Genomic DNA, 21,047 nt, shown 5'->3' with positions numbered 1-21,047 from the left:
ATCACAAGATACAACAGATAGTGGACGTTTACATATAATGTGCTTAAGGACTTTGGAGAAGTGCAATCACCACTCCCCTCTTTGATTTCCCCGATTTCCCCGATTTATGAGCCAAGGTTGTCTCGAAGAGGCGGGGCTATCTCTCGTGTCTCCTTGCGTAATAACGGCTCCTGACGGTGTACCCGTAGTCACAAAACAAGCAGCCTGACTATGACCCGCCCCCGCGTACCAGAAACGGCAGAGAGTCTGACGGATAGCGCAGAAGAAAGCCAGGCTGGAGCTGCCCTGGGAAGTCGGAAGTCTGCAAGAGTCAACGCAGAACAACGCCATTTAACCACCGGTTAAGGGAACAACGAACTGAAGCTACAGGTATGCCGCGTTTCTCGGCGATATGTTGTTTATTACTCGTATAAAGGCCGCTCATTCCGGTCTTAGCACAGCTAAGCTCTTCCCCGGGCCTGGGAACGGCCCTCAGGACTTGAACGGAAGAATGAAGCAGCAGACCGGGTCAGAGATTTCAGGAGAGAGGGAGGCTGGGTCAGCAGCAAGACGAGGCCCGTGGGGGCAGATGTCCACGCCTCCATACGGGGCTGACTGTTAAGTGAAAGAAATCTACTCCGGTGTTCCGTTCAGGTCTTTGCTGGTCAGTTTGGTCCCTGAACACTTCCTCTGTCACGTTACTTTAGTTGGTTTGGTAGGCACACGGTAGTACGTGGCGGCCGGTAGTTGGCTAGCTTTCACGTTAGCTAGCTCATTCATAATGCTGAGCTCGAGACTAACTTGGGTGGCGACGAGCCTTTCCCCCCGTTTGGATATATCCTTAACGAGAACTGGTGTCGCAAATACTTTTACCTCGAGCTCCTCGTGCCACGTTTAAGCCTGCACTGTTTCAATAAACATGTTTTCCCCTCGTCATGACGGTGAAGTGAGCTTGTCGTCGACATGTGTGCCTCTTCTTTCGCTTTCATGGTTCATTTGATTATAACGTTAATGTGTGACCTGAGAGTTAGCTGTGCTAACCTAGCAAGGGAGATTAACGCTATAGCTGGTGTTGGATCAGATCTACCATATCTGTGATTACAGGCTGTATGATCAAGCTGTCTTTTCTTGGTGTAAGAACAGCTGCCATTACGTATCTTGGTTCAATAGTGTGCACAAGGCCGGCGATTAGACGTGACTGAACATGCTGGGACATTTTGGTGCTCGACCATTGTGAACTGCCCTGGTTGAATTTGAGGAGGCTTGCTGGACATTAAAAAAAACGAGTCGATGTGTTGTAACTCATTTATGGTACTTGAAATGACTGAAACTTGTGTTGGTCACCCTACTAGATCTGCAATAAGGTGCCGTCTAAAGATATGACCGTCACACTGTGTCCAAATCTGTCAAGCGCCCATTGAGCCCACTTTTAGAAACTTTGTCTTAACTTAGTCTGGAAAGGTATTTCTGAGCTTATAGGTATCTTTGTCTATTTCCTTGACGTCTATCTGTAGATAAGCTCTTATCTAGGGTGTCTTGGTTGCACTTGATTCTTTTAGTACACCACACTATCACGTTTACTTGTTGCGGCCTGAACAGGAAGAATAGACTATATAGTCTACTCCCTTTCATCAGATCTGTGTACTTTGCTACTTTCTGTTTAGTTTATTACTGCGATACTGAGATTATTTTTGTTACACATATGACCTTTACATGCAGAACAGATAAAGTTTTTTGTCTACAGATTATTATTTGATATGCCATTTTTGTATAATTATAAACTTTTGAGTTATTTTCCAAAGCACTGGAGCAAGGAGTGCTGCATGGACTTGTTCTCAAGTACTGTCTGAACTGCTTTCTGGGCCCAATAGTTATCAGGAGTGTCCTCATCTGCCAAATCAGGAGGCTTGGCCAGCCAAGTGGCTAGATTCCGGGGAGCCAACAGCCCGAGAGGGCTTTGTCCTCGAGGCTCATTTTGATGCTGGGACAGGGCTCCGGCTGCACAAGGGAACTCATGCACCTTCCACTCTGAGGCCTGGGACTGAAAGAAAGCATGCAGGCTTCAAATATTTACACCATGTCCCTCCACCCATACTTAATATGTCAAGAAGCAATGTTGCTTTAATACTTATTTCTGTTTAATTTCGTCTGACATGGGAGTTTCCTGGAACATACAATGAATGTGACGTAAGTTACAAAGAACTTCCTGATTCAGTAGTCACTGAAAGGTAGCAGTTAAAACCTTGTTACCCAGTTCACCACATGTATGGATGTGCACAATGTCCTATGGCTTTGATCCTTTTTTTTAATAAATGTTTTAGACATTTTAGCTTGGTACATTTTAGTCATGTTCTCCAGGCCACTGAACTACATGTTTGTTCTTGGCATGCTGCTCATTAGCCAGAGTGTGTTGTTTCTGTATTGTCATTGTAATACAACACATCTTCCCATGAACTAACGGGTAAGAAAACTACAGAAGATAAGAAAAGGGAAAAAACTCAACGTCCAATATTTTCATCATGTATACGTTTTGACTCTGCTGAGTTTCCACTGTGCTCGCTAAACCAACATATTTCTAGTCACATATTTTTGTATGCGTTTACCCCCGGCTATAGCCTATGGAATGCATGCTCTTTGCTACAGATGCCATACCTCAGAGGGGCTGTATAAGCATGGAATGTACAAGGCAAAAACATTCAATAAGCTAGAAAAATCCGCCAATCCAATGTGTTCATGAAGTCAGCATCACAGCTCTTTAAAAATTCTTGGAGGATAAACTTGGTACTTAAAAGGCTTAATATTTTTTCAGAATAAAATGTGTCAAATATTAAACGTTAAAACAGGCCTGGCACATTTTTGTATGCTGTGGAAGATGTAATTAGAGTTTTTTTTGTGATGGGAGTGAAACAGGGTCAACAATACACTATAAGGCTGAGTCTGTCAGTCCTCAGGAAGCCCTGCAGTGGAAAGTTATTCTTAAATGTATTATCATGGGTAATCTTCTTAATCCAAATTACTAACGAGGTCTGGTCTACGACGCTGACTCCTACACTATATTACTGCCACAGATCCTAGGTATAGGATGGGATTGTGCAGCACTTCAGGTCACTCTCTGTCGTTGCCACTCTGTATTGTTGACAACACAGCGCTGCTGTCGTAACCCAGGGCTTAAATTGTCCCAGTTTTTCAAAACAGTGCTTTTATTTTTGTAATAAGTGCATACATTTGCTCAAGGCATTGCTGTTTGTAAGTTTACAAGACGTACTCCCCAGATGCAATAATGTTTTGGAAAGATCTATTTATTTTTACAATAATTGTTAGCTCTATTATTGACTTTGCCATCATGCAGCTATCTCCTCAGGGTCATTTATACCAGGGAATGATAACAATGCTTACAGTTGGTTTGGTTTAGTGGCTTCTAGTGATTCAGTGTGTCTCTTACGTTCTTACTGCGCAGCATTGAAAAGACAAAAAATAGCTTTGGTAGATGCTAAATTTATGAAGTCTCAGGACCTCTTACTCCGTTTGCCTGTAATGGAAGAAGAGCCCCCTTTCCTTTTGGCTTGAAGCAGGCAGGGGTTAAACTGCAGCTGCAGCAGACCTCATCGGGTGACACTTACATGTGGGTGTATTTTTGCCACTTGCAAATCCATCTTGATAGGAGTTTTGAATACCACCATATCGTCTTTGTGGGGGCTTAAGGAGGGGAGGGAAATAAGACAGTCAGTCATCTTCCTTTTAGACTAGTTGTCTCTCTGATGTTCTTGACCTATTTTGTCCTCTGTTAAACCATAAGTAAAGTTTTCTGTCTGGCTCTCACCAAGCTGTACAAGTACATACAAGTTATTGTCCATGACTATATAAAGATGGGGATTTAAGCTGTGTAGTTGGGGTGGTGTTATCTAATTGGATCATATCACTAAGAGAGGACAGGGTGTCAGAGTCCTTTCATTCACACCCTCTCAACATCATTGGTGGACTAACGCTTCCCCCTCTCATATGTCATACTTTCACCAGTTCATCTATAGCAAATCACAGGTTTTGGGACATCATGTTATTGTGATCTATGGATTTGAGCAGCCTTTGCCAGTTGCCTTTGTTGGTAGAAAGCCATTACTTTAATGTCCTACATTAATTATGTGGAAAATATTGACGGACTGTGTGGACTGTTTGCCAAGTGACCTAAAATGTTGTGTCTTTCTCCTTCTCTTCAGAATGGCGCTGGATATCTACGACTCTCAGTACCTGCTCATCCTGGCCCCTTCCCTGGTCATCGCCCTCATGTTCCTCTTCTTCTGGCTCTTCATGAAGGAAACCTCTTACGATGAGGTTCTGGCCAGGCAGAAACGCGACCTCAAGCTACCACCATCCAAGCCAGAAACCCGAAAGAAGAATGAAAAGAAGAAGAGCAAGAAGAAGGAAAGTGCCAGCGGAGGAGGGGGTGGTGGAGGTGGAGGAGAGTCGGAAGAGGATCTTCGTGATTTTGATGTTGCTGATGGTGCCAACAGCTCCACTCCGGAGGTAGAGGAGGAACCTGCACCAGTAGCTACACCAGATCCTGCTCCACCATCACCAATTCCCAATGTGCCTGTTTCAGTGTCACCTGAGGCCCCTACTGGTTTGAGGGAGAGAAAGAAGAAGGAGAAAAAGGCTGCCAAGGCGGCAGCGGCAGCTGCTGCTGCCGCTGCCGCTGCCGCTACTGCAGCAGCTCCTTCTGAGCGGCCGGAAGTGAATGGCTCACAGCCGGTCAGTCGCAAAGCAGAGCAACCTCTGGCTGCATGCAAAAAGTCCAGCCCTCCCTCCCCCCAGCTTGAGGTTCAGGTCCAGGTCCAAGCTGTTCAGGCTCCTGTTCAGGCTCAGACACCTCCCCAGATCTCTGGAAAGAAGAAGGAGAAGAAGAAACAAAAAGCAGAGCCTGGTGAGTAGCTAAGAGCGCAGTTCAAAGTTGGTGTGTCACTTAGTTTCTTACGGAAAAGATTGAACAATTCAATGGATTTCTCCTAAGTTACAGTGAATGACCAGCAGCCGGAGGTTGTAGCTGAGCGGCATCCAGCTCCAGCTAAGAAGGAGGCTCCTATTTTGGCTGAAACCAGAGTTCTGGATGGTGTAACCCCAGTTGCTACCAGTGGCAAGAAGAAGAACTCTGCCAAGAAGCAGAAAACCGAGCCTACTAATGGTGATGCAATGGTCCCACATGCTAAATTATTTTGTCAGTTTCTTTCAAATATGAGGACTTGCACACAAACCAAAGCTGTACTTGTCACCTTGTAATCAACCAGTTTTTCCTCAAATCCAGTAGATGAAGTCCATGTTCTGCCGGACTCTGCAACTCCTGCCAACCACCAAGCGGGCCATAACGATGATGTACCATCCAAAGGGAGTGGCAAGAAGCAGAAGAATGAGACTGACAAAGGCAAGAAAAAAAACAAGACTGGTCCAGTATTTGGTACTTTTTTTCTATCCCATATATACTCTCCAGCCATATAGTAATGTGCTAAATTGCATTCTGTATCTTATGTTTAACAGAGAACAAGGAGGTGAAGCTGAAGGAGCTGCTGTCTGGTCTGTCCAGCCTGCCTCTGTCAGAGGCTGAGGCTGTCAGTGTGATGGTTCTCCTCCGGGAAAAGAGCCCTAATGCCATGGATGCCTGGCACAAAGTGAGAGATTAATACATGTTACATTTAAATGTGGTGTTATGACATATCGCACTATTTGACAGGAGAGTTGGTATTTGTAATTGGACTTGCTATGTCTGCTTTTTTTGACGTTGTGTCTCCCCACCAGTCTGCAGCTAGGCCTGACCCAGCGGCACAGGAACGAGAGAGATTTCTTACAACTCTGCAGGAGGAGGCTTCCATTGCAAAGGACAAAGTGAAACATCTTAGCCAGGTCTGAATTCCTATGTTTCACTTAATTAATTATGTGTTATGATAATGGATTTAATTCCCAATGTATTGTTTGTATAGAGTAATTGCATATTGTTTCAGCGAAGCGCTTCATATGCCCTCTTACTTCTGTGCTTTAGGAGCTGCAGGTTGAGAAGCAAAAGACAGGCCGAGCGGAGGCAATGATAAGAGAGCAACGTGCAGTCATGGAAAAAGAACTGGGTAGCATGCAAGGCAAAGCACAAGGCAGCTACCAGGAGCTTCAGGGCATGCAGATAAAGGTTTCCCATTTTGTTGTTTTATTAACAGTACAGTTATTACGTTATATTAGACAACACTCTCTTCTATCAATACTTTGGGGGAAATTGTGACGGAACATGGACCTCTTTGGCGTTCTTCTCAAGGTTTAAACCTCTTTTGTATATGTAGTTCCAGCAGGTGAGGGAGCAGCTGGAAAGCCAGATCACTCGACTGCAGCAGGAGAACGGCATCTTGAGGGACGCAGTCAGCTCTGCCACCAACCAGATGGAGAGCAAGTTAGTGTTACACTACGATGGATAATACCCTACTGGTCATGCTCTGTAGAGCATCATAAATTACTCATCTGCTCATCTTGGTGAAACAATCCTCGTGATCATATTCATGTTAGCATTTCGGATCATCGTCTTTGCATTTAAGCTCAGACGTCCTATCTCGACATTATCCTCCATCTCTTCTGCCTGTGTGGCTCACATTAAGAGATCCATCTGTGTGCACAGTTACAGCATGTTAAATGCCCCATAAAGGCTATTTGTAGTTTTATTTATCAACGACTTCCCACAATAATGCCCTTCAAACCGTCTTCATATAACTCATCTATGCTTGTTTGCGTGTACTTCTTGATAGGAATTCAGCAGAGCTAAACCAGCTGCGTTCTGAGTACACCGGTCTGATGAAAGAGCTGTCGGACAACAACAGCAAGCTGCAGCAGGAGGAGCACCAGAGGAAGTCACTGGAGGTCAACTACAAGCAGAATGTGTCCCAGCTGGAGGTACACTAATCCAGATGCACAATGTGTTTATTTAGCCTGTACTTGAGTTTCCCCAGCCGAGGGAAAAAAAATGAACTGAGCTGTGCAAAACCTGGGCCATGCCGCACAGCATCAAATGTGGTTAGCGTGTGGAAGCATTACCAAGGAAATGGGAGGAGGTTGTAGTTGAAGTCCTAGGGTGGGAGTGGTGTGGGAAATAGAACCTAGGTTGGGAGGATTGTGTTGGCTTGGGAAGCTGGAACGTTTGAGGCTTTTGTGCTGTGTATGAACACTTTCCTGTGAGACACCGAGAGCAGCTTTTCCTGTCGTTTCATTGTCCACAGTCGGAGACGGAAATTTAAGTGACACAGAAGAGTCTCGGCAAAGAACCTCAGTTTAGGACGGAAAACTGTTTTTCTTTATTGCACAGACTAGAGAATACCATTAAAACATTTAGAAGATGTTTAGTAATTTGGACTTGCCATTAACTTTGTTTGGACTCGTAGAAAGTGAGATGGCCTTATTGCAAATCAACCTCCGTCTTTGACCCTACAGTTATGTGTTGAAAGTGAGAGGGAAGAAGTTTGATGGATGTCATTTGTTAGTTTACCTGGTGCTGTTTGACGGCACAGAACTTGTCTATTATAATTGTTGGAGAATAGTAATTATCAAATTTGGATATCTCTCTATCCCAAGGCCCAACTGCAGGATGCTAAGCGACGTTGGGAAGAACTGCAGAACTTCCTCCACAGTGTCAATGCTGAGAGAGAGAAACTTCAGGACTCAAAGCAAGGTGATCAAATATATCAAACAAAAAATGTGATCCCTTAACTTAATGCTTCTACTACATTAAAGTGAATTGACAGCTACTTTCAGCAGCTGATTGTCTGTCTGTCTGTCTGTATGTGTGGGTGTAGAGATTCATAGCCAGCTTTTGTCGGTGGAGACTGAGATGAATAACAAGAACAAGGAGATCCAGGCACTACACATCAATCTGACTGAAGCCATGGTTTCCAAGGAGCGGCTGGAGCAGAGAGTGATGGAGCTCATGGAGATGTCCCAGCACAGTATGCCTGATGACTCAATACAAGCCCGCGTTCAGGTGAGCCACCGCGCGTGTTGTTAGCTGTCATATGGTTTTACATTCATAGATTATTGAAATGCATATTGGTAAATATTGGCAATGCAGTAGGAATTTCTCTGTGAAGCATAGCCACACACCACTTATACGTATACACTAATGCGGACTGTGTTTAACAGGACCTTATGAATGAAAGCAACGGTCTTCAGATGCAAAATGAGACCCTGCAAGTCCAAAATGAGACCCTGCAGGCCCAGATCTCTTCACAGGTATATAGGTCAACCTTGTTTACTGATGTTTAAAAAAGATGCCAGCCTGCCTTACTGTATGTATGTAGGCTAATAAGATTTGTTTTTTTCTCTCATTTAGGTCACCCATGTCTCTCACATTGAGGAGCTTCAGAAGCTGTGAGAAACATTGTTGATGTTTTCAGACCTAGTGATTACATTACATTACAAGGGGAAATATTAAGCCATTAATCATGTGCTCTCCCAACTCTTCCCCGGCTCTTTTCAGATTGGCTGATAAGGAGTTGCAGAGGAAGAGTCTGGATGATTCTCTCAATGCTGAGAGGAGCAGTGGGGCCAGTAGAGAAACTAGCATGCAGGTATAGTCACTTGAGCACACCAGCTTCCTACACTAACATGGCGTTGGTTCATTAGTCAGCTGGATTTTTGGTAAACGTGTTTGAGGCCTCTCATTGTGGTGAGAGGGAATATGGGTTGAAGACAATGTGCAGCATCCTGTCAGAAAAAGGGCCTGTTGGTTCCATTTACAGATATTTTGAGTTAAATTACCAAACGGATATAATTTATTTCACAGCTTTATCAACTTAAGACAGACTTGTAGAGTGCAATGTCATTGCTCTAACTATTGCACTGTCGTCTCACTTTCCTGTTTTTTCACCTGTAGGCTTTGCACAATGACAACATGTCACTAAAGGCTGATGTTCTCAATCTACAGGCACAGCTTTCTGATCAGGTTAGCCATGTACCTTGACTGTTTTTCCAAATGTAAAAGGTTGGTATGTGGTTGTGCATTCTTCTGGTTGACGCACCCTCTCTGTTTGACTCGCCCCTTGCAGACTGCCTCCAAACTGGCTTTGGACCAGTTCCAGATGAGGTGTGTGTGTGTGTGTGTGTGTGTGTGTGTGAACACTGGAACATATTTTGAATGCTTTAGCTTTTATTGACATATTACTAATAAGTCATAATGAATATCTGAATGACCTTTTTAAAACATTGCTTCCCACTCAGCTTTCAAGAGAAGGATGACAACATGAAAACCATAGAGGACCTGCTAGAGAAGGGGCTGATTGAAGTGGCCAACAAGGAAGAAGAGCTCAAGGTGTTTGTTTTCTCTTGTGCTGCCTCACACACATTTGACTGACATCAGCGTGCTTTAAGTGACTCTGCATTCCACTTATTGCCTTGTAATCACAAACCCTAATGGGAAAAATCTTTAAATAATTTCTCTCCCTGATGCAGGCTGTAAGAAAAGAAAATGAGGCACTAAAACAAGAAACAGAGGCCCTTCAGAGAAAGACAGCAGAACAGGCGAGTTGTCTAAAATCCTTTACTAAAAAGAGTTGCTGTTTTCCCCCCACCTTATTCTGTACTCATTTACTTTTTTAATTGTTGTCTCCGCTCATCACAGGCATCATCAGAAGAGTCCGTAGTGGAAGAACTCCAGTTAACGTAAGATCAATCAAGTTGACTTTGATATTTTGGGATCATGCCAATGTAATGGTACATAATTGTATGATCACGTATCCATAACACGCAAAGGCACACGCAAAGACACACAGACTAACAATTAACTTTAGTTTCCTTAACATCAGCCAGCGAGTGGCGACAGCTTTGCCAACTAGCTGATACTCTCAAGTCACAAGTACATGTTATGAGGCCAATGGCAATTACTTTCTCTACTGTAGGCATTTCAGAACACTTTAGGCCACTCCTTATACACACCCCTGATAGTAATTCTCCACGAGCATGACAGGCTGTGTATTGTTAAATGTCCATGGCATTTAAATACGTAATCAACAGATTCTGTATGATGTCAAACTGTTTTGTATGATGGACTGTTGCTCACTTTGCTCTATAGGATCAAAGAGAAGGATGTGAAGCTCAAATCAATGGAGGAGAGTCTACAGGCAGCACAAGAAAGGGAGAATACCAGAGAGAATACAGTTGAGGTGAGGCCTTTTCTGTATTAATAAAGTACTGGCTTTGCCTTTTTTGAAGTGTTTTCCTTATATTGTTCATGTTGTATTGTCTTGCCTAATGTGTTATTTGTCTCTCAGGCTCTGGAGCAGCAGTTGGCTGCCCAGCAGGCGGAGATGGAGCAGCTGAGACAGAGGGAGACGCCAGAGGAGATGACCAGTTCTGCTACCCAGCTCCAAGAACTCCAGACTCAGTAAGTTAAGCCCCACACTTCAACATGTAGTCCTCTAGCGTTGCCTCACAAATCAGACTACTAATCGGTAGTGATGGCGAGATGAAGCTTCCTGAAGCATTGAAGCTTTCCATCCAATTGGTTCGCTCATGTCCCGACGCTTCACGGAGCTTCATTTGCTCTACTGCGCCACCAAGTGGACAATACATGTAAAACAAGCAGAGTGATCATAACGACACCATGGCTTTGGTGTGTGAAGCTTTAAATGGAATAAATTATGTTTGTGACGCCAATATATCAATTATTAACTTATTAATATTGTGTCTATCTTTATGATATAATGGCGGGGTCAAAATCAAAACTCAAAACCAATTGGGAGAGGGTTGTGATGTGACTGTGGGTCAGTGGTTAGAATATCCCACTTTCAGTCAGAGCATCGGTGTTTCGAGCCTCAGCTCCGCTAGTCCATGTTGATGTGTCCAATTTTTTTTAAGTAAAAATAAGAACTTTTCCAAAGTGCTGGGCTTTTTGAGACTATTTCACCTGCTTTATAAAATACCCTTTCACAGGCACACATGAAGCTGGGTACAGAGAGGAAGGGGGGAAATCCATTGAGTTTCGCTGCCCCTTTATATTTCTAATCGCACAGCAAACCCACAAACCATGTTCTGAATCAGTCACGTGGTACGGCCGGCTCGCGAGGCTTCGAACGTCACCGCATACGTCATCGACACGAGCCTCGATACGCGCTTCACCAAAATCTACCTGGATTACTCGACACGCGCATCGAAGCCTCGACACGAAAGGACACATCACTACTAATCGGCACATCTGACCCACAGACTAGCAGCAAAGGACCATGACATCCAGATGGTGCAGGCTGAGCTGGAGGCAAGAACTAAGGAGCTGAGTGAGAAGGTGGAGCAGGTTCATCAACAGGTGAGGAACAATCTCAAAGAACGGCTCACTAATTGGAAGTGTGACACATTTTATGGTTTTAAGCAGGAAGATTTGTACGACTATAAAAGGTTTTGCGAAGTTTACATAGTAGAACAAATTAGGTTGGCTTTGGTCTTTTCTGAGTGACTAGCCAAAACAGTTTATATTTGAATTGTTATTAATTTCCTCTTTTTTTTTTTTTTTTCTGAGTTTCATTCATTCATTGTTTAATTGAGTCTTTTCTCCTCCCAAATAGCAGTCTCACACTGCAGTGCCAAGCCCAGAGCTTCTTACAGCGTGAGTAATGTTAAATTGCCGAATTATAACATGCATAATATCTACACCCTTATCGACACTAATCCATAATGAGTGGTTAAGAATGTGGTTGTTGTCTATCAGGTTGTCAGAGAAGGAGAAGCACGTCTCAGATCTGCAGGGTGAGCTGGCCGAGCTGAAGGACTCCCTGGAGCTTCATAAGAAGAAGAACAACGTAGGTTTCAGACGGCGTTTACCTGAACTGTACAACACCAGTAGCTGCTCTGGTCTAACCCTGCAAGACATCACCCCCTCCTTTTGTGTGGTACCCCAAAACACTCCCTTCACACTGGAGTTGCACACAGCACACATGCGCCCATACTCCCTTGTTTCCACTGCCACTTAGTCACAATTGTTTTGCTTTTTGTTTCATTTAATAAGAAATCAAAGGCTTTCTTTGGCTCAGGTTGTGTTCTCAATGTGATTGTGCACATTTGTACAGATGTCTATTTTGATCTGTATTGCTGAAGCCGAATGTTGCATAACGGGGCTTCTAGCCTACTCTTGTTATGTTCTCTATTGGCCTTGACTGTTTCGGCAAGCTTGTCGGTGCTTGTTGGTGATTCAGAGCATTGGAAACTTGCATACCTTTTTATTTTCGAGTCATGTTTTATTTGACAAGCCTATATACTTTGTTTTAAAATGTTTGTATCTACCGTATATATATTCAGACATTACCTTATTTTGAATTGAAAGTACTCACAGAACATTGTTACAATACATATCTTAGGTATTGTGCATGTTGCTTTTACCCACACGAGGTCCGAGACTGGGACTCTGGAGGCTCTTTGCATACTTATTCTTAGCTGTTGGAACATCGGTGAAAAGCAGAGTGTAGCAATCTCAAAATGAGAACTGCATCCGGTTTGTTCTGTTACTCTACCAGTGTTATTTGAAGGGTCACTGAATGCATTTTTCCTGAGGCTGAACTGAAGGTAGTATCTCTCTGGAACTGACCAAAACAGGAGCTTCGGGAGAAAAACTGGAGTGCAATGGAAGCTCTGTCAGCCACCGAGTCCATACTTCAAGGGAAACTCAGCAAAGCTGTCAAGGTTCGACACCCCACCGCAGTCTCCTTCACTCTAGTTCCAATCTGATGCATCCCCCCCAAAAATCTGTTGTTTGCCATACTTGACCCAGTGAGATTTCTTTTTTAACCATAACCATAACAAAGCTGCATACTCATTTACCTCACTGTTCCCTCTGTTGTTTGCCCTCGATTGGCTTTGTATTTGTATCTAAGCTACTCCTCTTTACAAATCTCAGACTTTATAAATTATAGGCTTTAAGCTCTGAATCTTATAAAATATTTCACCCTGCCCAAAGCTCAGACTGATGCTTGGAAATGAGTGTGCAGTGACCTAGAGATTGTTTCACTAGATGTCATTAGATTGAGATTCATGGTCATATTTTTTTGCTTTTGCTTTTCTTTCTGTCATGTGACCCATTTCTAGCATGTTTCCCCCCCCGTTCTGCTTTCTGACATCCGTGTTGTCAATATGACCCGTTAATTGGTCAATGAAAATCTGTTTAATTCACTTTGATTTGAATGCAGTTTATACTTTTTGAAGGAAATGTAATCATGCAAAACTGTTAATGAATATGCAACAGTGACGTTATGTGTTTCACTGCTCCGTACTCACGACCTTTTGTAAGAACGTCAAGTGTAATCTACAGTGTATTCCTTGTAGCTGCAGATCCCTCCGTGTCGACATGGAGTTGGCTACCAGATAGCTGGTCTATTACCAGTTACAGTGAGTGTATATTTTTGCCCTCCTCCCCCTGCATTAGGGAGGGTACATGCTGAACCGTCAGCACAGCAGCTGCTCTTCTGCTATTTGAGTACAGTAGAAAGGACCTTCTCAGAGCTGAGCCAGGGAGTTCCTTGGCAGCTGTTGTGTACCATCAGTGCACGACGGTTGTATTCAACTCTATACAGTTGTCTCAGAGCTGCCTTTGACACGTTAATGTGAATAGTGGTTAGAGTGCCAGCTGGCTTGTGCTTGGCATACGTTCTCCCTTCAGGCCTCAGAGTGACAGTGCATGATGCTTGCTTATTGTGCGAGGACTGATAGCTACCTTTTTTATTCATTGAGGAGTTTCAACGTACTTTGTGCAATTTCATGAACGCAGATTGATGTGGTTTGTGGTTGCAGGAGGACTGAAGCACGAGACATGCTCTGAATCTGAGGTTGCTGACACTTGGTGTGGCCTGTTGAACAATGCTGCCGTTTTCTTGGGATAATTGAAAGTAGGAGTGAGACAGCGTTTATCCTAATGCTGTAGAATTATAGCTTCAGATTACGTTAAGTGAATCATTCTGACTGTGATTGGAGCGGGTCGATGGATGTCTTGATGACTGGTTTTAAAACAATATCATGGAGAGTAGAAGGGGAAGAAGGAAAAGCGGTGGTCATATCTGACCTGATGACCACTGGACCTTGTCTTCGAAGTGACTGAACTATTTGAACAGTCGGTGCTCAATCTCTCCTCTCTCTTTGTCATTTTCCTCTTCGCCCCCGCCTCTTGCCTTGTAGGAGAACCAGACAGCACTGGCAATGTGTCAGACCGAGTGTCGAGAGGTTCTGCACAGACTTCTGCCCCATGTGCCTCTTTCCAGTGAGCAGGTATGGGTGGTATTCGATTTTTACCTCCATGCAAATTGTGTTTGAATACCCATTGTACTCCGTGTTACTTCTCATCCTGTGTTAGGCTGTCTCTCTTTACTCTTGATCTCTTCTTTTCACTAGAACCACCAGGAGTGGCTCCATAGGTTTGAGGGGGCAGTAGCTGAATACTCAGCTGCACAACCCACCCCTGCATCAGGGGAGTCTAAGGTAAATAAAGTGGACATGTAAATTTGAACATCTTTCCTCTTAAACTGAAGAAATCTTTGGCAACAAATACTTATCTTGCTCTATCTCTCACACTAGGAACTGGTTGAGAAGATGAAAGAAGCTGAGGAAACCCAAAGGATTCTACAGAAAGACTGTGAGACGTACAAGAAGGTGTTGGCAGAGACGGTGAGATGAGGTTTTAACATTTGTGCTTCTGTGGTGCTGTCTCTTGCCAAGCTGAGCTGTCATTCCTGCTGCATCCACAGGAGGGCATCCTGCAGCGCCTCCAGAACAGCGTGGAGCAGGAGGAGTCTCGCTGGAAGGTCAAGCTGGAGCTATCACAGGGAGAGTTCAAAGAGGTATGTGTTCAAGTTCAGCAGGAACCAACTCCCAAGATTAAATACCAAATCACTGAATATTGCATAGTGTGTGTGCAATTAATTGAATCGTTCTTCTGTCTCCTTCCTTAGATGAGCCTGAAAGTCACCGCTCTGGAGCAAGAGATTGAGAGACTAACTGATGGAGCAGAGTTGGAAAATGTTAGTGCACACAAAACACATATCTCATATCAATCTGTTTTGTTTTGTTTAGGAAGATTTCTCATTGAGTGAAATGACATGGCAGTATTAAGTGGCTAAAGGAAAAGGTGCTTCAGCGCTTCCTTCCTTATCCCCTTTAGCTTAGGGTAAGCTGCACCATCCTTTTCGAAAGGAAAGGAAATAATGCCGTCCCACAATTCCTTGCAGCAGCAACATTTAAATGAAGCAACATTCAGCCATCAATAACATCTGCAGTCGCTGTTTACTTGTACATTATGCATGAATTTAAAACATCTTTCTTTGGAGGTGTGCCCATTTTGGATAATAATCCTTAATTGAATGGTACAGCAGTAAGTTTGTCACTTTAATCATATTATGTGTTATTTATAAAGTGTCTTTAAAAAAAAAAAAGTCCATCGTTGCATAGTGTGAGTGCAGTTGGATTTTCTGAGCACTGCAGTTGTCGTTTCCTAAGCCCTTATAAATTCTCCTTTATACCTTTCCTCGCCCTCTTGATGTGTTGGTCCATCGAGGTCAAGGAAAAGTGTTTGGGAAAAGACATGGGATGTAATTTTTTGTGGACAATTTGTCTGCCGCTTAACACACTCTCATTTCTTCTAAGACTTACTGTAATTCAAACATTCTGCTGTTTTAACCTGTGTTGTCTCGGTCTTAATTAACTCTGAATCTCTGTTGTGCTTTTTAGCTGAGAAGAGAAAAGCAGCATTTGGAGTCTGAGTTGGAAAGAGCGGAGCGTGAGAGTGCCACCTATGTAACGGAAGTCAGAGAGGTGAGCAGAAACATTATCTCATAAAATGTCATAAACTCCTGTGGCAAAATATCGAACTCTGTTGTGTCCCTTTCATGTTCGTGTTGTGATTTCGTAACATCCTGTTTATTTGGGGCATTAGATATCCACACAACACAGACATTAAACATTGTTGAACTGAAAGCACACACAATCTTTACATAGTCAGTTCTTGCAGCGACTTCGTTACTTAACAGACTGCCTTCGGTGATTTACAGTCATGCACAATAGGATGCTGTGCTTTAATTATCACTACTTATTAGTAAGAGCGTTCATTTTGTGTAGATGTCTCATGGCCTGATCAGCTCGTATCCCTGCGTGTGCTGGTAGTGCTGTCCTGGACGACGTTCACAGACTCCCAATAAACACGTCATCTCAAACTTAATTTCAGCTCAAAGATCTGTTGACTGAATTGCAGACCAGACTTGATGGCTCATATACTGAGGCTATCAGACAGAATGAGGAGCTGACTTTGGTAAGCGTCGCTCACCCTCCAGCTAGAGCTCCTTTTTAAACCTATCCCTCATTGCTCTCGGTGGTGGCGCTACACTGACTGCTACCAGATGGGGCTTTCCGTCTTCTGCTTGTCATCATCCATGAACTCAGTGAACTTACTCAACCCTTAACTTCAAGAATATTTCCTCTTGCCAGAACATGTGGCTTTGTAAAGTAGCAACAATTAGAGATTGAGATTGATGACTCACCTTCACACTCTGACACTTTCAAGAATACCTCTTCCTTCTCTACACTGGCTCTCCACTTCATCTCACTTTGACTTGTCAGGGATCTAACAAATGGCTTACTAGTCAACTTACCTTCCTTCTGCGGAGTCCAAAGATACGCTTAATTTTGTCAAGTTTCTGCTATTTTTACTCCACACCTTGAACTGCACACTATTAAATCCTCTTCGGCTTCCTCACAAACCTTGTCTGTCTGTTCGTCTTCGGCCCTTCAATGTGCCATAATGTCCCTTGACAATTGTCTGTGGTCTCTGAAGTGTTAGTAGTCAGTAGATTATTGACGATATATTGGCTGTGTTCAGACCGACTATAGCACTCACAAATGTAGCCTCCTGATTAACTACAATGAGGACTTAAAAAAAGAAACGACACAGGATTGTCAAGCTTTTGCTTTCTACAGCATAACAATGCATTGGCCTATTGGGTATGCATGAATGGGTAACTATGAGGTTTAACTGTCAGGTGAATGATGTAATAAACTCTTTATTTTGCAATCACAATGACTGCAGTGGTGATAGCTTTACAGAGTTATAATCCTGTTTTATGACCTTGATGTTGCATCTGAAATGCCTTAAAACATGAACGTATTACTCAAACTGGATTTCCGGGATGGTGATTCATCCGCTCACCTAAACCTTTTAGCAACATGCCCACACCAATGCAGCCACTTGCACTCTTTTTATACAGTGCTATTCTTGGTTTGAACTTTGTTTCAGTAGGACAAGCAAAAACTGATAAATCTGCGCAAATGTTGAGCACTTTAATGTATGCATTTAAAGGGACAGTTCACCCCCAAATCAAAAAAGACTAATTTTCCTCCTACCTGTAGTGCTATTTATCAATCTAGGCTATTTTGCTTTGTTTTGGAGATATTGATGTAGACGTCTGCCTTCTCCCAAATATAATAGAACTATATGATACTTGGCTTGTTGTGCTCAAAGCTTCAAAAAGATATATTTGAACTCAACAGCAATGTCTCTTTTCAGAAATCCTGATCCAGTTACTACTTATTTACATAGACCTTGTTGAAACTGCTCACACTGACGTGTATTTTTTTATTTTGGGGTGACCTGTCCCTTTAGGACTCCTGCCTCCTGAATAAATGTTCTTTGTACATAGGAAATTGGAAATAGAAATGGGATTCACGGGTGTGACTGGGAAGCTATAATGTGCTCTACAGCATGTGCTAAGTGTCTGTTTTTGATTCCAGCTGAAAACCCAGCTCGCCGAGACTCTGTCCAAGCTGGAGACGGAAGAGAATGAGAAGCAGAAGGTGGCTGGTGACCTGTATACGGTAAGAATGCTTTGGTTATACACTGCTGATATGGGTCCAACCGCAGGCCACATTGTAAACAACAGGGTTCTTACGGTCATGGGAAAACCTGGAAAAGTCGTGGAATTTTAAAATGTTTATTTCCAGGCCTGGAAAAGTCCTTGAAAAAAATAAAATCCCCAAAGTTTTGGAAAAGTCATGGAAATGTGTTATGTTCATGTGTTCATGATGTTCATTTACGCCGAGTTTGAAATAATGAATATGCTATTAAAAGAAAGACATTCAAAATATAAGCAGGCGTACATACAGGCATCTATATAAATGTTTATTATTTTAGTCAAACTATTGTCTCTCATTCATTTGTGTCATTTAAAGTTTACTGTATGCTTTGGAATTCTCATTGTTACTTTAAATACTACATTTTCTCACTTTCATGTATACACCGAGATTTCACAAAATGTTTGGTCATGGAAATTTGGTTTAAAGTCATGGAAATCCATTGGTCAGAATGTGTATGAACCCTGAAACAAGTCATCAAGGTTATCAGTGTGGTCCTTTTCCCAGGCCCAGCAGTCTCTTGATCTGATCCAGGGGGAGCTCTCCAAAGTGACGGACAACGCTGGTGACCTGATAGAGAATAGCAGCCTGTCGTCACAGAGAGTAAGAACCTGGGGCAGTATGGGTGTTGTAGCAGTTGGTGGTGTATGTCTATACGTATATGGTAATTAAGTGGTTTCACTGAGCCCTAAACCAGCAATTCTGTCTCTGACAGGAAGAGATTGACAGAAAGGAGAAAATGGCCGCAAGACTGAACCAAACAGTCAAAGAACTGCAGCAGCTGCTACAAGGCGTCAGCCAGCAACTCATCAAGAGACAGAAAGGGGTAAGACCTGTTACTGGGCTGTTCCCACTCACAGCAGTGTAGTTGAATGTGGAGTCTGAACAACATATATGTGTGCTTTCCTCCAGGAGGCTGACAAAGAGCTGCCCAAGGTATAGTGAGAGGAGAACAGACCCCCGTGCAGCCACCCTGACTGCACTACAGAGACCACCTTTGACCTTTGGTCTCATCACTACCACCGTCACACATACTGTCACACCCAGCCATCCCCTTTCCCCAACCTCAGTCACCTCACCTGTACTGGAGGCAGCCGCCATCTGACTCTGGCAAAGGCGCTGGCAAACCATTCGTAGTCTCATTGTTGGCCGTGAGGGAGCAAGTAGAGGTTACTGTTAATTTCCAAATACTCCAGACACTGTACCAAAACACACTACTCCACTCCCACCACATTCCTCTTTTTCAGCAGCATCGCCAGTTAATTTTTATTCTTAACTTAAAAGTGACATCCAGTATAATTTTAAACTGTGTGGCAACCATTCCTCTGTTTAAAAACACCTGTATTTTTTCAATGAAATCCTTTTAAATACTACAATAATATTTGTTATTTGTCAAGAGAGGGCAGTGATACAAATTTCCAACTTGTTGAAACAAACTTTGGGTTTTCAGTCCTTTTTTTTCTTAACTTAAAGATATGTATTGTTTAAATGTATCAGTTAGGACCTGCTGAAATACACTATGTCGTTGCTCTGTTTGTCTCCTGACCAGAGAACTATCTCAAACTGTGGATCATTGTGCATTGAATTCATAGCTACATGCATACCTTGGCTCAGTATTTGGTGGGAGAGGGGAGATTTAAAAGGGGTCTTGGCATATCAGAAGGGTCACTACGTGACTAACTATGGAGATGCATGGACATATTGTATTCAAGTCTATACTGCAGCTCCAAAGAGAAGTAAGCCTGTGACCCTGGCTGTGGAAAGAGAAGGCCAAGTCAACAGTGTAGAGGTTTTTAATCCTTCTGCAACTACACTAGGAATAAGCGTCTCATATCATTTGTAATCAGCACTCGCTATATTGTTGCTAAGTTCATTAACACTGAAGATTTTGTTCTTTTTGTAACGGGCGATGTTAATAAAAGGGATGCTTGACGAATCTGACCAGCATCCTGTTTTTCATCTTTCTCCTCCTCTGCACTTCTCTCCCCCTACCACTGTGGGGCAGCATGCAACCTTAGTTGACGTTTCAAACTGATTTAATTCATAACCTCAAAAAACCTGAACATGCAAAGGAAAATTACAAAGCGTCAGCTGTGAATCTTGCTTTGCAAAACATTCGTCTGATTTCCCTGTCAACGATAAACAGGTTTGTCATGTACTGGTAAGTGCTTTGTATAACAGGAGAGAAGGCGACGCAATGTGCAGCATAAATCATGGAACGTTTGGGGTGTGACCAGTTTCCCGTAATGATGGCAAGCTGTACAATCTCTCAGAAGAGGAGGTGTTTTTTACAAAATGTTTGCCAACAGTAAGAAGATGTGAAAGGAAGATTCAAGTGGTAGCTGAAATAATCAAAAGCTTAGCAAGAACCATGTGTGACTGGACTGTAATGTTGGGGGACGCACTTGTTTGTGGTCACTTGTTGATGCTGTGAGTGTGAAAGTGTATTGTAAACCAGATGTGCCATGAGCGGGATTTTTCCCTTTTTAGTGTTTTAGATTCTACACTACCAGCTTTCTATTTTTATTGAAGAATAAATACAGGTTCCTAACTTGACTTTGGGTATCTGTACAGAAAGCTCTTGCTCTCATCTTTTGCATGTTAAAAGGCCTTTTGAAACAACAGGACTATTGTGCTGTCTGGGGGGTCAGGTCAGAGGCGTGAGCAACATGGGATCAGCACATTCCTCTCATTCTCCCACACGTCATGCTGCAGTCAGCTGATTGAAGATCTGGCTTTTACCCTCATGGAAACCTCGCGACAAAATAGGCATCTCTATATCTTCAACATACTTGTCATTAATATATATATATATATGACTCCTAATATACAGGCAAGAGCTTACATGTCTTGATCTCACTGGATAAAATAAACAAGCTGTTTACAATTCATTTCATTGTATGATCTCTAAAATTACAAATGTATGATGTTATATAGTTCTGTCACTTTTATCCCATATATTATGTCTCCAGTTCTTGGAAAAGCATATTTTATTATGTATGTAGATGAAAAAAGATTTAAAATTATGGGAAAATAGCAATAAATCTGCCTGAGGTTACATTTTCTGATCAAGCCTCATGACTTCCATAGAAAGCCTGACATGTAAAGCCTGCCGAGGAGCACTAAGGAAGTTAATAGGGGCTTTGTCTTTGCTGTGTCATCATTGCTCATACTGTTAATCTCAATTG

At 42.9% G+C, this 21,047-nt stretch overlaps 1 protein-coding gene across 6 annotated transcripts; it reads left to right on the top strand.

Annotated features, from left to right (window-relative positions):
- Positions 1–227: 227 nt before the first annotated feature.
- ktn1 (kinectin 1) lies at positions 228–19,800 on the top strand. Of its 6 annotated transcripts, none has more exons than XM_079214994.1 (35): positions 228–369; positions 4,194–4,897; positions 4,991–5,155; positions 5,279–5,392; positions 5,506–5,636; positions 5,764–5,868; positions 6,005–6,145; positions 6,294–6,400; positions 6,750–6,894; positions 7,570–7,666; positions 7,791–7,975; positions 8,134–8,223; positions 8,324–8,361; positions 8,471–8,561; positions 8,867–8,935; positions 9,039–9,076; positions 9,211–9,301; positions 9,442–9,510; positions 9,611–9,651; positions 10,061–10,151; positions 10,260–10,372; positions 11,194–11,290; positions 11,547–11,587; positions 11,690–11,780; positions 14,143–14,232; positions 14,356–14,442; positions 14,539–14,628; positions 14,709–14,801; positions 14,913–14,981; positions 15,688–15,771; positions 16,181–16,264; positions 17,740–17,823; positions 18,367–18,462; positions 18,575–18,685; positions 18,772–19,800. In XM_079214994.1, the coding sequence occupies exons 2-35, from the start codon at positions 4,195–4,197 to the stop codon at positions 18,799–18,801; spliced, it is 3,771 nt and encodes a 1,256-aa protein (XP_079071120.1). In that variant the 5' UTR covers positions 228–369; position 4,194; the 3' UTR covers positions 18,802–19,800. The 6 variants fall into 6 exon arrangements, with proteins under 6 accessions (XP_079071120.1, XP_079071119.1, XP_079071117.1 ...); XM_079214993.1 differs by having other exon boundaries at positions 5,276–5,392; XM_079214991.1 differs by having other exon boundaries at positions 4,985–5,155.
- The last annotated feature ends 1,247 nt before the right edge of the window (positions 19,801–21,047 follow it).

This window comes from Taurulus bubalis, assembly GCF_910589615.1.
Source record: "Taurulus bubalis genome assembly, chromosome: 1".
Classification (NCBI taxonomy): Eukaryota; Metazoa; Chordata; class Actinopteri; order Perciformes; family Cottidae; genus Taurulus; species Taurulus bubalis.
Note: the sequence above shows the minus strand (reverse complement) of the source record. Positions and strands in the feature narration are given on the sequence as shown.

Excerpts from the sequence above, each read along its gene's own strand:
- ktn1 (XM_079214990.1), top strand. The coding sequence starts at position 4,195 with ATGGCGCTGGATATCTACGACTCTCAGTACCTGCTCATCCTGGCCCCT. Across the intron at positions 4,898-4,984 it reads GAAACAAAAAGCAGAGCCTG|TTACAGTGAATGACCAGCAG; the intron begins GTGAGTAGCTAA and ends ATTTCTCCTAAG. Across the intron at positions 9,511-9,610 it reads AGAGAAAGACAGCAGAACAG|GCATCATCAGAAGAGTCCGT; the intron begins GCGAGTTGTCTA and ends CGCTCATCACAG.